Below are 14,850 nucleotides of genomic sequence, written 5' to 3' on the forward strand. Positions count from 1 at the left end.
AAATCTGTCCATTTAGGAAGTCATCAGATTTTGATCCGAAGAAGTTGCTGACGGCTATGAGTAATGGACTGTATTTGCTATAAGCTATGTATTTCAGTCAATCGGGGGAGAACAAACGGTCAGGGCATAGGCTGGCAGATGCGGTGGGGTGGGATGTGGGGTTCCACAAGTGTTGAAGAAATACAATGGAATTTACAAAGGACTTCTAAAAACTATCCTAAATGTCATCTTACACATTTCTCGACTGAACTTCTTCGAACTCCCTTTCCACCTTTCCGGACGTTTTCTATTTCTCAATCAATTCCTGTTCAAAATCAATGAATTTCTCTTCCTATTTTTACTTAACCTCACTTTTATCTGGGTGATTTTCCCTATTTTCAGCGGGTATTTGTCTTCTTCCGCTATATCCTACCTAAAAAAACAAACTATAAGAATTCATCCTTTGATTACATATAAATTTTACAACTTTCGGCTAGTTTTTACTATGATAATTCCTTATTTTGCTCGCGATAATTTCCACACGCTTTTTCTCTGAATTATTTCTTCACAAATGGCTGCTATTTTCGCCTTTCGCCTATTTCGCCCAGGCCTACTTTATACTAAATTTCAAATTCAAACTTCTATCGTTAATAAAAGATGACATCAAGGATCAGCCGGGTATTGAAAAGTAGGTTCCTAAGATCCCTTAGAAACTTCCTGATGCAATGGGCAGGATGGCTGCACAACTTCCAACCATTTATGGCACTTTCCGGGAAGCACATCCAACCGTTTCTTGGGAAAATGAGAAACAAACTTCAAACTCTTCAAAACCCATAAACACCAAAAATCCTCCCTTCCGCAGGTACAGCAATACGATGGTCAGTTCCGGTGGTGATAAATGAGAGGAAGCATGTCTTCCTGACAATCCCCCTTTGTGGGGATCTCAAAGTATCCGTGGATACGAGGTGGCGCTCAACGCGCATCTACATTGACTACATTAGTGCAGATTTGGAATTTTCTGCACGTGATATACGTTCAAGGCTGCTCAATCCTACCAGAGTCCCTGAGGCGGCGAGCAATGAAGTGCCTGATTTCGTTTCCTCGACAAAATCCACGCGAAATCCGCAAGAGGAAATCCCCAAAATGTCTGTATCGTGCAATATTCTCATAAAAGAAATAAACTTTGTCCTCTATTGCGACAACGAAGGGAGGAATGGGCAAAAGAATGAGCTCATCTCCGTAAGTGTGGACAATTTGGCTGTGAGATTTCAAAATATCCTCCCTGCCATGAAGATTGGCTTTGGAACCGTTCAAGTTGACAATCAGTTGCATCTTTCGGGGAAATTTGATTTTCCCGTCGTGCTGTGTGCGGAGAAAACTTCACCAGCATCATGTGGGAATCTCTCAACTCCCCATAATCTCGCAGCATTGCTGGCATCTGGCCAAATTGGGTATCTCTGTGAAATCACTGTGGATTTCTATGACAAAGAGTTCATCATTAGAGCCATAAATTGTCACATTAATCCCATTAAGGCGTACATTGAGGATACCTACATGAATGCCCTGCTGGACTACCTGGTGGAATGTTTACCCACAAATCTCGTCTACAAGTCCCCAGTGGAGAGTTTAAGGGAGACATGTCCACGAGGGATTGTTATTCTTCCCAATGAGGTGAGTTTGCTCTGTTCCCTCTGTTCGAACACATTTTCTAAAAGGAGGTCCATATAAAAACTTCCTCTATCACAGAACAATTTTAACCCATTTCATCTTGTAGAGAGTCATAAAAAATCGAAGAATCGCGAGAAACTTCACAATATCCACTGGGATCACATAGAAAAGTGCAGTGACGGCATAGTCCGGAAATACATAACCTCAATATTGGAACGTAAAAAGGTCCTTGGTGGAACTTTGTTACTTTATATACACAAAACTGTGATTCCAGACTCAAGGCAAAGGACTCCAAGAAGAGAAAACTCAACAACGGGAAGCCCGGAAAGCCGGAAATAGAGTAAAAATTATTCAAAACTTCATTCGGGTAGGCAGGAAAGGTTGGGAAGGTTATAAAGAAGCCCAAGAGATCCCGATGCAACGCTGGTCGAACACAATGGACTTCCTCCTATTCATTTCAATGTTGTTCCAAAATTGAGGTTATGTACTCCCGGACGGTGCCGTCACTGCACTTTTCTATGTGATCCCAGTGGATATTGAGGAGTTTCTCTCGCGATTCTTCTATTTTTTATGACTCTCTACAAGATAAAATGGGTTAAAATTGTTCTGTGATAGAGGAAGTTTTTATATGGCCAGTGCATGACCTCTTTTAGATTTGAACTAAAATAAAAAAAATGTAGGTTGTCCATCAAGCTGATCGTCTGGCAAAGCCCCTGCAATTGGAATCATTGCGCATTGATGTCCTGCACGTGCTCCTTTCCGTGCACACGTGTGTCCGTTTCTACATTGCCCTCGATCATAGTCCCCTTATGTTCTCGGCCTTTGAACGGCGGAACATTAATACGCAAATGATGCGCCTGGGCTACTCCCTTGGGATGCACTACCTCTCCGGAGCAATTTTCGGCGCAGGATGGGTTGTGGGAAGCCTGGAAATTCTTGGTAGTCCCAGCGGATTAGCACGCTCCGTGTCCACGGGGCTGAGAGATTTTGTCTCTCTGCCCGTTGAGGGGCTCTTCCGGGGTCCGTGGGATTTCCTCGTGGGCGTCACACTGGGATCAGCTTCGCTCGTGAAGAACATCACGGCGGGAACATTGAATTCCGTCACGAAACTCGCAACGTCCGTGGCACGAAATCTCGATCGTCTCACGCTCGATGAGGAGCACCTACAGCGAACTGATGCCCTGCGGCGGTATCGTCCACAGGGATTGACACAGGGCTTTGCGCAGGGACTCACGGATTTTGGGATTTCCCTTCTGGGCGCCATTGGGGGCATTGCGAGGCACACGCTTGAGGCACGATCAGCCACGGAGGTGTTCACGGGCATGGGCAAGGGGTTAATGGGGGTGATTTTGAAGCCAATTAGTGGTGCAGCTGAACTTGTTGCCCTCACAGGGCAAGGGGTACTACACAGTGTTGGCTACAATGCTCTACCCAATTGTCGTTCACCGGGATGCTTGATTAATGTCACGGGAGCAGCAACGGCGACAAAAATTGCCTGGAAGATGCTCCCATCGACATTTGCCAATGATTCCATCCTCTTTGCTGCTCATGTGACACTGATAACCACAGAACAGGGACTCAGGGCTACCCTATTGGTGGCTACGATGAAAATTGTCACTCTCATGGATTTAGCCAGGGATGAATTGGTACAAATTGTACCAATGGAGAAGGTTCACGTGGAAATTGATGAGAATGATTCCACCATTGTGATAATTAAGATTATGTCCAAAGGAACAAATGCAGCTGATGAAGATCTCTCTGTGAGTATTTGTACACTTTTTGTATATTTTTTTTCTTCACGAAACGTTTTGATGTGCTTCCCGGAAAGTGCCCAAAGTGGCTGGAAATTGTGTATTCATCCTGCCCATTGCATCAGAAAGTTTCTAAGGGGTATCAGGGACTTGCTTTTCAACTCCCGGCTGATCCTTGATGTCATCTTTGTGTCAAAATCTGAGAACTTCCTAAATGGACATATTTTGACCCCTAAATGTCATCAAGGATCAGCCAAGTGTTGAAAAGGAAGACCCTGGGATCCCTTAGAAACTTCCTCATGTGGCGCCCCGAATAGGGGGCGCCACAGGGCTTTGGTCAACTCCTCTAGTAACCTCAACTCTCGTAGTCCTCAAACTAATCTATAGAGCACTGACACACACAGCCATTCCCGCACAAGGCTGAGCTTCGACTAACTCTCTCTACAGCTCTACACACATCAGCACTCTTTGCCGTTCTACACTAATCAGCACTCTTTGCCATTCTCTCATCTAATTACTCTCTCAGTGCTCTCCTACATTCTCTTGTGGATTCTCATATTCTCTCGCCTAGTTGAGGGTTTGTAACCTAGAGGCAGAAGCCGTTGCCAAGGGTGGGCAGCCATTACAGTTACCGCCGATCTAAGGGTCTCACTCTATGAGCAGGTTAATATTCGCTGGATAGTGAGTCGGGCGCTACACTCATGAAGTGAGAAGGATACCTGAACAACTTCCAGCCACTTACAGCACTTTCCGGGAAGCACATCAAAACGTTCCGGAAAGAAAAATGTAAAAACTTGTTCAAGGCTAATTAATGATTTTATTTCTTTCTTTTTTCCCACACAGGTTAATCAGTATCCAATCCACAGCCGTGTCCGGGAGTACATTCAGCGATCGCGTGAACAATTACCCATCTATTCGGATCAAGGAAGTATTCAGAGTATTGAAGAAACCGACGAGGATCAAGGTAATGTTGAAAGTTTTTCCTTTTACATCCACTCCCATCTTGGGCAGCATCTTGTCAACTACATTACCTTCCTTCGGAGTATGCAAGCATAAACATTCCTCTCCCAAAATCACGTTACAAAATAAAGAGAAATGCGGTAGTTTTGTGAGAAAAAAATGTCTTTATTGTTGGATAAGATAAAAATTTGAGAGAAATTCCTCTCTGTGATAAATCAATCATCAAAATCTTCTTATACTACTTAATAATGGATTTTCTTCTCTATCTAAATAATAATGCTAAACAAAAAATATTCTGACCATCATGTGATCTTAGAGAACGACGTAAGAAAAGAGAAAAAAACGCATCTAAATTGTCTCTTAAGTTGTAAAAAAAAAATACATTTTTCTCAGGGTGGGGGAGATTTGTTTCATATTATGTTATGTTGTGTAGAAAAATCCTGGCTTAATGATGAACTTACATTACGTTGCAAACTCGACGAACTTGGAGGGATGTTGTCTTCATTTCAGCATCCTCATGCTTTTCCTTTAGCAATTCCATGTCATCAGTGAGGAGCACATCTTGTCCCATATCAATACTCTTCTTCAGCTCATCCTCCTCCATACTCTTGTCTTTGGGATCACTCACATCCATCTCCTTCTCCTTCTCCCCATTTGTCGCTTCCTTGTCCAATTCTTCCACTGAAAATGATTGATTTGGCGTACTGCTCTGGATGTTTGCCTTCTGCAAAAGAAAGAAGAAAAAAAAGAACATTTCATTGAAATTCCCCAGGGGGTGTTTATCTGGCGAATATTTTGTTTTTTTTTTTCAAGCGAATAATGCGAATATTTCCGAATATCTGAATATTTGACTTTACATGATCAACCAAGGGGGTTTATCTGGACGAAATTATTCAGATCTTCGGAAATATTCGAATGATTCGCCAAGGAAATTTAAGTAAAATTCTATTGCTAAAAATGTTAAATTGAAGCATAAAAAGACTTAAATCAAACCGAAAAGTAGTAAATTAATGCTAAAAATATGTAAATTGAACCCCTTAAAAAGAGACTTAATTCAAATCGAAAAGTCCCAAATACGTTTTTGGATTTTTTTTCGGTTTTGAATTAAGTCAGTTATTTTGCAAAAGATGTTCATGGAGTCAAATATTTAGATCTTCGGAAATATTTGCATTATTCGCTTAAAAAACTAAAATATTCGCCTGAAAAACCCCCCTTATGCACATCTTTTGCTAAAAACCGATCAACTCAAAACCGACAAAAAATCCAAAAATGTTTTTAGGACTTTTTGGTTTAAATTAAGTTTTTTTTTTTAAGGGGTTCAATTTACACCTTTTTAGCATTAATTTACTACTTTTAGGTTTGAATTTATTCCTTTCTTGATTCTTTAATGATTTTTTTAAAAGTTTTTTTTCTCAATCTGTACTGTTTCGATACTGAAAACCAAAATATTTTATCGACAAGAATTTGTTCTTTTTTTTGTGGGTTTAATTTACTATTTCTTTGGCTTGAATTTAGAACTCTTGAGTTTGATTAAAGTGTTTTTATGCGTGAATTTTGCATTTTTAGGCTTAGATTTAGGGGTGCACCCCCCACTCCTCGAGCAAAATTAACTCAAGAACAAATTAGCTAATTATCAGAAGAATCGCTAAAATTTTCGTTTTTGGAATTGTTTTTTTTTCTCATTTTCTTTTATTAAAACATTCATAATTAACATTTTATTTAATATCAATTATCTAAAAGAAAAAAATAAGAATTTAGAGCTACCAAAATACTATTAATAGCCACAAAAAATTTTCTTTTTCTTCATCACTGATCAGAAAATTTGAATCAGATAATTCTTTTGATTTATTCAAGTTTTTTTTCATAAAACTTAAGATTTTTAAAGTATTAGAGTGTCTAAGTTTTCAAATGCATGTTTTTCGATGATTTTTACTAACTTAGATGACCGAAAACCATCAGGAAAAATCTTCGAAAAATATTAAATTGAACCGATTCAGCCTGACTAAAGAAATTCTAAGTTTCGATTGTAAAAACATAAGAAATTCTATAATTTCCTTAAAGAAAAACTTAACATTTTCTTAAGAAAACTTGAGGAATTCTTAAGAAGTTTTTTTTAAGAAAATTTATAAGACTCATCATAAGATATCTTAAGACAGTATGGCTAATAAATTTCACCCAATGATCGCTATTGTGAAAACGTTTTGTTCTTACGAAAAGTGAAATCAAATGTACTGGTAAGCTGACCAAGCTTACGAGAGCTGTGTTTCTTTCAGAGTACCAATTTTGTGAGAGCAAACTGAATTGCGAATTAATTTAAATACGCGCAAAGTCGGGAAAAGTAGAAAAGTCATACCCTAAGAAATCTTTAGAAGGCCATATATCGAGAACGGATCCATAGATTTTCATAATTTTTTTTTGTTTGAAAGGTCTTAAAGTCAGCTATAACATATCGAAAAATGAAAAAAATTTATGTCGCCATTTTCGAAAAATTCGAGTTCGAAATTTTCGAAAACTTTGTTTTTGACATTAGCGCCTCTTACGGTCATTTCTCGAAATTGCAATGTTCTAGACATTTGTAGGGTTTCTCGAAACCTTTCATTTGCGCTTGAGTTGATCAAGATCGGACTTGTAGAACCCGAGATATGACATGCCAATTTTTGGCCCCCTAGCGGTCATTTTTGAAACTTCGGATGTTCTAGAGAGTTGTAGGGTTTGTTGAGAGCTTTCATTTGAGCCCGGGTTGATCAAAATCGGTCAAGCCGTTTTCGAGTTATGGTCGATTTTCGATGAAAAATTGCGACGGCCATATTTACTAAACGGCTTGACCGATTTTCAAAAATGAGGTATCGTTGGAAAGCTCTTGATGGCCCCTACAACATATCAAAATTTCAGATTTTTAGCTATTACAGGAGCTGAGATATAGCGAAAACAAAATTTTGAGGTTATTCAAAATGGCGGACGGGGGGTGGGGGGGTGGATTTGACCTCATAATCGGATGTCTTCCGGTCGATATTTAAACTTTGCCGTTTACCGCAAGTCTCTATCTATCACCGTTCTCTCGCAATTCAGTCATAAACCACGGCCGGACGGACGGCCAGCCGGCCGGCCGGAAAAAAATTTTTTTGGCGCATACGTTTTTTGGAATGTGGGGACCCTAATTCGTGCTCATCCCAAGTTTGAGCCCGATCTGACGACTTTCGATTTTGCTCGGTACACAAAAGCTGTGTCTGAAAGAAACACAGCTAAAACTTAGCTTGTAACCATTTTGGCTGTATGGATCTTTAAGGAGTTCAACAGCCGTACAATTAAAAAAAAATGTTGAAGATGAAGAGGAAGAAGACATTTTTAGCCTCTCCCCTAAAATTTGGCTTTTGCTTGGATTTATACATATTTGAATTTCCTTGGCGAATCATCAAAATCATCAAAATATTTCCGAAGATACAAATAATTTCGAATTCCCTTCAACCCGCATTTTCTTTTTTTAAAATTGGTATTTACCTGAAATTTATTGCGCAACAATGTCACAGGGCTGGCCATGAATCCCAGAAAAGCACTCAAATCCAGTCGTGGACGCTTTGACTTTCCCGGTGTCTTGTCCACAATACGAATGTCATCGTCACTATCCTGTGGCGTGAGTTCCCGTTTGCGCCCCTTCACAGATGCCACAATGGGCGTACGGAAGCTGTCGTTGTGCAGATCAGACCCCACGGTGGCGTTAACACTCGAAATGGAATCATCATAGCCATCAGGGAGCTTCCGGTACGATTCCCTCTGAAAGTTCTGGAAGGTGTATTCGCGCACGGGGCGATTTGTGAAGCTACGACGTCCCGAAATGTGACGTAGTGAGCCAAAAGATTGATCCACATTGGGTGATTGAGCCACTTCATTGCTTTGCTCACTCACTGTGCTCAAATTGACGGCAGTACTCACATTCTGGAGACGTTCAGACTTCCGGAAGGGACTAATTCGAGCACGATTGGGTGTTGTACCGGTTTTTAGCCCCTTACCGGGTGTCTTATTGGGGCGTGGAGAATCAAATGTGGCAGCACCACTCCCCCCAACATCATCTTTCTTCAAAACAATCGAAACTGCCTCACTGCCATCCTCGTGGAAACCCTTGAGCTCCTTCTCCTTGGCCAGAGATGCCGTCGACACGGTTGATGCATTCAATTCAACTTTATCGGATTTCTTCTCTGCTTTCTGCTCCGGTGATTTCTGTTGCTGCTCAGACTTCTGATCAATAATCTTCTTCTCAGCTTCAAGCTTCTTTGTTTCATTCTGTTCCATTTGCGCAGCTTTCTTCTCATTCTCCTTCTGTGCCTTCTGACGAGGACTCTCACGGATTTTTCCCTCACCATTGGTCACCTCTGGAGCCGCGGCCTTTTCACCACCAACACCATTTTCACCCTTCTTCTCAGACGTTGAAGATCCGTTTTGATGGGATTCCGTTGATGATGCCTTCTGTTCCTCCTTGGTTATTCCCCCATTTGTTTTGTCCCCGGAATTCTTCGTGGTGGTGCTTTTGGTGTCTTTCGGTGAGGCAACAACTACTTTCGGAGCTTCCAGGTACTCCTCAACAGTGCCACGATCCATCATGTTGATGGAAACAACCATTGATCCATCAACAGGAGCTGCTGCTGCTGCTGCTGCTGCGGGACCCTGCTTGCCTTTAGTCTGCGGTGTACGTCTCCCGGTGGCTTTGGCAGTAGATTGACTCATTTTTTTTTCTTTCAAACAAAACTTCTCTTTGATTGTATCTGAAGATTTCTTGTGGCGAGAGGGTCTGAAAAGAATTTTAAATTTTTATCTATATATCTATATAATAAAGAAAGGTCTGTTTGTTGGTAATCAGTCGTGTTCGGCTATACAAATCTACACCGTTTGACCGATCGCGATGAAATTTGGCACAGAGGCTCCTTATATCAGGCGGTTTCGAGTGGCCGTATTCATTTTCCCCCCAAAACCCCCCTTCAGGTAGCCCCCATATAAAGTTTATGCACTTTTTGCGAATTTTTGAATTTGGCGCTCGAAATGTTGTATGAAAATGATTTCTTCTCTTTCCGAAATTTTTTTCCGGGATTGATAAGTGGGCCAAATCTACTAATAAACCATCACAATTTTTCTCTCTCTAAAATTTGCGCGTGTTTCTATATTGGGGTGTCATGCATCTATATTGGGGTGTCATGCATCTCTATAAGGGTGTCATGCATCTATATTGGAGTGATTTCTCCTCTTTGTAAGTTTTTTTCTTTGGGATTGATAAGTGGTCTTAATCTACTTATAAACCATCACAATTTTTTTCTCTCTAAAATTTGCGCTAAGCGCAACAAATCCACGCGAAGCGGAGCGGGGCAAATTGGAGCGAAGCGACAATTTACCTCGTTTAAATATAAAACAATAGATGGCGGTGAAAAGACGCGTAATTTAAAAATCTTTCCAGCGACGATTCAATTTATTTTAAATATTTTTTTAATCTATTTTTTTTAGAAAATTGCTTTTTGTATTTTTTATTATCCTATCTTTTGATCAGGAAAACATGCTTTTGGTCAGAAAATTCTTCTTTTGATCAATAGAATATTCCGTTTTGTCCATATTAATATTCCGTTTTGGTCGGAAAAATGTTCCAATTACAAGAGGAATGTTCAATTTTGTCAGAAAAATATGCAATTTTGATCAGGAAAATATGACATCCAGTATCACTGATCAATTGTTAATTATCCTGATTTATTACTTATTATCAAATGCCATTGTTTCCTGAACAAAATGGCAGATTTTTCTGATAAAATCGAACATTCCTCTTCCAATTGGAACATTTTTCTGATCAAAACGGAATATTCTTCGGATCAAAAAAAGAGTTTTCTGACCAAAAGATTTGATTCGTATTTTCCCTCAAAAATAATGTGCATTCAATGGGAAAACCCCCCTATTTGGCCGAATGAATAAATCACATTTTTTTTTTTTTTGTATTCCCAAACAATCTCTTTGTGAGCAATGAAAACAAGATAGTAGGTATGTAAATTCACTATCAATTCAGCCACTGGGGAAATCATCTTTCAGATGAAACCCGAGACAATAAAAAAAAAAAAAAAAAAATTCAGCCACTCCCTTAAAGCACACACACCTCGTGGGCAAAAATGTAAAAGAAAAATCTTCGCTTCAACAGGCAGCAAATCCCAAACTGAGAGATCCTTCAGTGCCCATATCTTTGGGCCAGGGTCAAAAGAGGAGACTTTTGCTTATTCTTTTAAAAATAGACCATCGTCTACCCACGTCAGGTAGACACAGGCTGAGGAGGAAATTGACAAACACCGGCCGCAGATTTTTTTTCTCTTCTTTTTGCATGATGAGTTATAAATTTAGAAAGCCCCCTGTCTGTGAATGAGTTTCCGCAAAACGCAAAGGCTGAAGATTCATCGTTAAGAGGTCATTACATTCCTTCCTATACTACTTAATCTCTAACCATCTCTCTCCACAATTTACCGCAAATGTTGGCTAAAGTTGGAGCATATTTTATGCATTCAAATGTAGAGAGTTCTTCTCTCTACACTACATGTCTTGTCTATCAAAAAGACCAACTCTGTGAGGATCTCTCTCTCAAAATCATTTAAATATTTAGATTATAAATTCTGCTTAGACGAGGGCTCCGCGTTGTGAGTGTGAAAGAGGCGTACGAGTAATTGGTGGAATGCCCTTGTGTATGGTCAAAGCCACACAGTTACAAAGAGTATGAAAAAAAAATCTCTTTTTTCCTCCTATCACACTTCTTTTACTCTCAAATACAACCAACAACATCATCTATGCTCTTTTCAAGCATTATGTGTAATAGTTAGTGTAGCGACAAGTGAGGAATGTATCCAACATTTTCTAATGTTTATTTACATTGTGCTTTTTATGACAACATATAAAAGCTCTTGAGAGATTGGAGTGTTTGATTTGATTGTTGTATTAATGTGTGTTAAAATAACTTATTGAAGATAACTTAATCAAGAAATTGTTAATATAAACAATGATATTGATAACAGGAAAATTCCTTTGATATTTCTATTGTAGATTTCTTAATAACACAACCCAACAAACACCTTGCAACTTTAACTTTGGAAACTCTGAAGCAACGTTGCAAGAGAGTTTATTTCTTAGTTGCTAAAGTTGCGAATATGGTTGCATGGAAAACGATGCAGTATACTTTATCGCGATGTTGCCAAAGTTGCAAGATTTTTTTTATTATTTCAATACAGTGGGACCCCAGTACAACGACCACTCGGATGTACTCTTCACACTCATTATTTTCAATGCGCGAGAGTAGTTCAACCAAGCCGTCGTTGTACTGGGGTCCCACTGTAACTTGAAAAATTTAAGTGTTTTTGCATTCTAAAGTCTTTTCTACAACTTCTCAAAGAATAATTTACCTAAAAACACACTAAAATCTCAATTTTAAGCAAAATAATTAACTTTGAAAAAATCACTTAGAAAATAGTTGCAGGAAAGTTTATATCAACGTTGCGCTAGTTGCAATAAATTTTCGAAAAAGAACAAATTTTCCTTGAAATTGAAATTTTTTTGGACTCTAAATGAGTTTTATGCATTACTTATCCCTAAAATAGTTATTTTTTATTGATAATTTATCAAAAATTGTTAATTTTATTAAATATAATTTATTTAGTTGCTTAAACGTTGCATCAGGGTATGCCGGCGCAACCCAAGCACGTTTTGTGCCTATGTTGCGCCTTTCACCGCAAGGGGCGCGTCTATCGCGAGAAATAACTCAAAACAGACAGAGAGTGGAATAGAAAAAAATGAGTCTGTCTCTTTCATTTATGTTTACATCAAAACTAGCGCCGCCCTGGTGGGTTGCTACCGAATCATTTTACAACGTTTTTGCAAAGGTTGTTGCATCGTTGCCTCAGAGTTGCAAAAAATGTCTAACATGGCCGACGGCATAAAAAAGTTGATTTTTATTTCATTATTCCGAGCAATTGGGCGCCCAAAATGATGTGGGAAGGCTTTCTTAGGGATAGTTGGGTGCATTACTTGTGTTTAAATAATTAATTAAAAAAAATTAAATTTTTGACCCCTAAAAAAAATAATTTTCGGTAAAAAAAATTAAGAAAATTGAGATGGGAGCATCATTTAAGTTCCTTTGAGGCGATTTCATGACGGTAGAACCGCATGGCATATTTTTTTTTATTTGGAAAAAATCTAAAAACTCTATTATTAAATAATATAAATTATCCATTAGAGTTTGTCATTTATTATGATGGGAATATGGACGCCATATGATTATTATGGGCGTGTACCATATTTCCCTTCATTTATGACAGCGGTATGTTTTGAAATATTGTTTGAAACATTTTTGTTTCTAAAAATTTTAGTTGCGAGACGGTATACGGGAAAGGATATTTCAGAGTTTTGCAACGTTGAGATTACTAGTTGCGGCAACGCAGATATCTATTGACCATCTACTTCGAGGCAACGCAGATATATACCGTTAGACATGGTTGCATTGTAGTAAATGTAACTCCGCGCAACGTTTAGGCAACTATCAATGGTTTGTTGGGTAAATATTTGTAATGCCTGCAGAAGATGGTGTGTATGCCTTCGAAAAGTCAATTAAAAAAATCGAGAATTTTTTAACGAGCTTTCAAAAGTTGGAGGAAAAGCGCCAAAAATTGTAATTCATTTAATTCAAAGTTGCTTAATCGTATACGTTTCTGCCTACAATTTTATCTTTCTATGTAAGAAGAAACCGCCCTCCCTAAATAAATCTACGACAAAGAATATCAAACGGGTTTTATTTCTCATGTTCTAAAAGGGTTAATGAAAAATAATATTCTTCTGTTTCTTTCCTGTATTATAATTGAATGAGTTGAAATTGAACAGTGCTTAATGAATTGGAAGAAAAAACTTTACCTGAGTGCACAATCTTTATTTTCTCATGAACAGTAAAGAATAACAAGGTAATCAGCAGCATTCTTGGGGGTCTTTAAAAGCTCATAAACATAAAAATTTGTTGGAAATTATTTTAACAAATTTTTCTATTGATTTGCAAAATATTTACGTGTAGATAAAAATCATTTAAAAATTTGGTGAGAAGAGAAACTTGCTGTACGTCTTTAACTATTTATAGTATAATGTGGAGAAAGAGATAAGCAAGTAAGAAAGCGGGTTTAGAATACGTAGGAATGGAAATCATTTAACTAGTTTCTCTGCTTCTCTTTCATTTCATTATTTTATTCGATCTATGTATTTCAAATTAGGAGAACGTAGCCCAATTCCGAGCTTTTTTCGATCCGCTAAACGTAATAAGTTATGTGAGTTAAGAGATCATTAAACTGGCTTTAAAATGGTACCAATTTTAAGAATATTTCTTTTTATTTTATATAATTTTTTTCTCACTCTTCGCGGACCTTTGGAGGTCGGAATTGGGCCACGTTCCCCTAACATTTTCTCCTTTCGTTGTGCGCGAAAGAGAGAGGAAGAACTTTGACACCAATTTAAGTAACAATTTATTTAGTACATAGTAGAGTAGAAAATCATACTCCACTTAAATAATCAAAATATTTACACAGAGAGAACGCCTACAGTCAGCATAAATGTTAATGTGTGATGATTACTAAATTAATAAAATACCTAATAATATTTATATGGTACAGAATTGCCTAAAAATTGACTCAGCAAAAACAAAATTATTTTATTTGATTTTTTTTCTTTGTTTTTGTTGATAAAACTGAGCCACTGCTTATTTAAATGAACATTTTGTCATATTTTCATGACCAATGCAATATTTTCCTGATTAATTGCTTGTTTTTCATGACCAGAAAGCATTATTCTTCTGATCAAAACGGAATATTCTCCTGATCAAATATTCTCCTGACCAAAAACAGAATTTTCTGATCAAAAGGACCCTATTTTCCCACACCACGCAACCCGCACACACACACGCATACGGCGCATACACAATCAAATCAACCTCCGGTCGTGTTTGTTGTGAATGAAAAAAAAAGAAACAAAAAATCACCTTATAACCCTTTTAAGAGCTTTTCCGAGTGGCTTTGTGAAAATAAAATCAAAATATTTATCTTGGAAGTTTTTATTTGGAATTTTTGTGTTTGCAATCAATAAAATCGTCTCGGAAAAGTGCATTCCCGCGCACACATACACCGCCATTTGCAGCCAGACTGCATTCCCGGCTGTATTTTCCCATTTTCCCGTGGAAATAGATTGAAATTTACCTAAATTTTCACGTTGACGTCACCTGTAGCACTACAGCTGGGGATTTTTGTTGTTTTTAACGGATTAAATGCACTTTTTCCACACAAAAACCTCCACTTTTTGGACACCACAAACAAGAGAGACAGAGAGAAGAAACCCAGTGAGATTGTTTATGGGGTAAACGGAAATTCTCATGGAATCTTCCGACAGAATGTCTAAAGTAGTTTCGTTAGTGGGGGAGGATGTTTCATTGATGTTTATCGGATGTTTACGCCAACTTTAC

The 14,850-nt window shown here is 38.3% G+C and overlaps 2 protein-coding genes across 2 annotated transcripts in view; one reads left to right on the forward strand and one right to left on the reverse strand.

Annotated features, from left to right (window-relative positions):
• LOC129787907 (intermembrane lipid transfer protein VPS13B) overlaps nt 1-4,520 on the forward strand; it is a 27,106-nt gene extending 22,586 nt beyond the window's left edge. Inside the window, exons 5-7 of the mRNA XM_055823744.1 lie at nt 842-1,650; nt 2,328-3,407; nt 4,242-4,520. Coding sequence (XP_055679719.1) covers nt 842-1,650; nt 2,328-3,407; nt 4,242-4,454 — 2,102 coding nt within the window. The 3' untranslated portion in view covers nt 4,455-4,520. The remainder of the gene's footprint in view (nt 1-841; nt 1,651-2,327; nt 3,408-4,241) is intronic.
• Nucleotides 4,503-14,846, reverse strand: LOC129787911 (uncharacterized). Its single transcript, XM_055823750.1, has 3 exons — nt 14,588-14,846; nt 7,857-9,141; nt 4,503-5,082 (listed from the first exon to the last, which is right to left on the reverse strand). The coding sequence occupies exons 2-3, from the start codon at nt 9,075-9,077 to the stop codon at nt 4,816-4,818; spliced, it is 1,488 nt and encodes a 495-aa protein (XP_055679725.1). The 5' UTR covers nt 9,078-9,141; nt 14,588-14,846; the 3' UTR covers nt 4,503-4,815.
• Between the last annotated feature and the right edge of the window lie 4 nt (nt 14,847-14,850).

The sequence above is a fragment of the Lutzomyia longipalpis genome, chromosome 1, assembly GCF_024334085.1.
Source record: "Lutzomyia longipalpis isolate SR_M1_2022 chromosome 1, ASM2433408v1".
NCBI lineage: Eukaryota > Metazoa > Arthropoda > Insecta > Diptera > Psychodidae > Lutzomyia > Lutzomyia longipalpis.

What these genes read in the sequence shown, in the direction of transcription:
- LOC129787911 (XM_055823750.1), bottom strand. Translation starts at nt 9,077, where the DNA reads ATGAGTCAATCTACTGCCAAAGCCACCGGGAGACGTACACCGCAGACT. An exon ending in TGTTGCGCAATAAATTTCAG is followed by an intron (nt 5,083 to 7,856) that starts GTAAATACCAAT and finishes TTTCTTTTGCAG; the next exon opens with AAGGCAAACATCCAGAGCAG.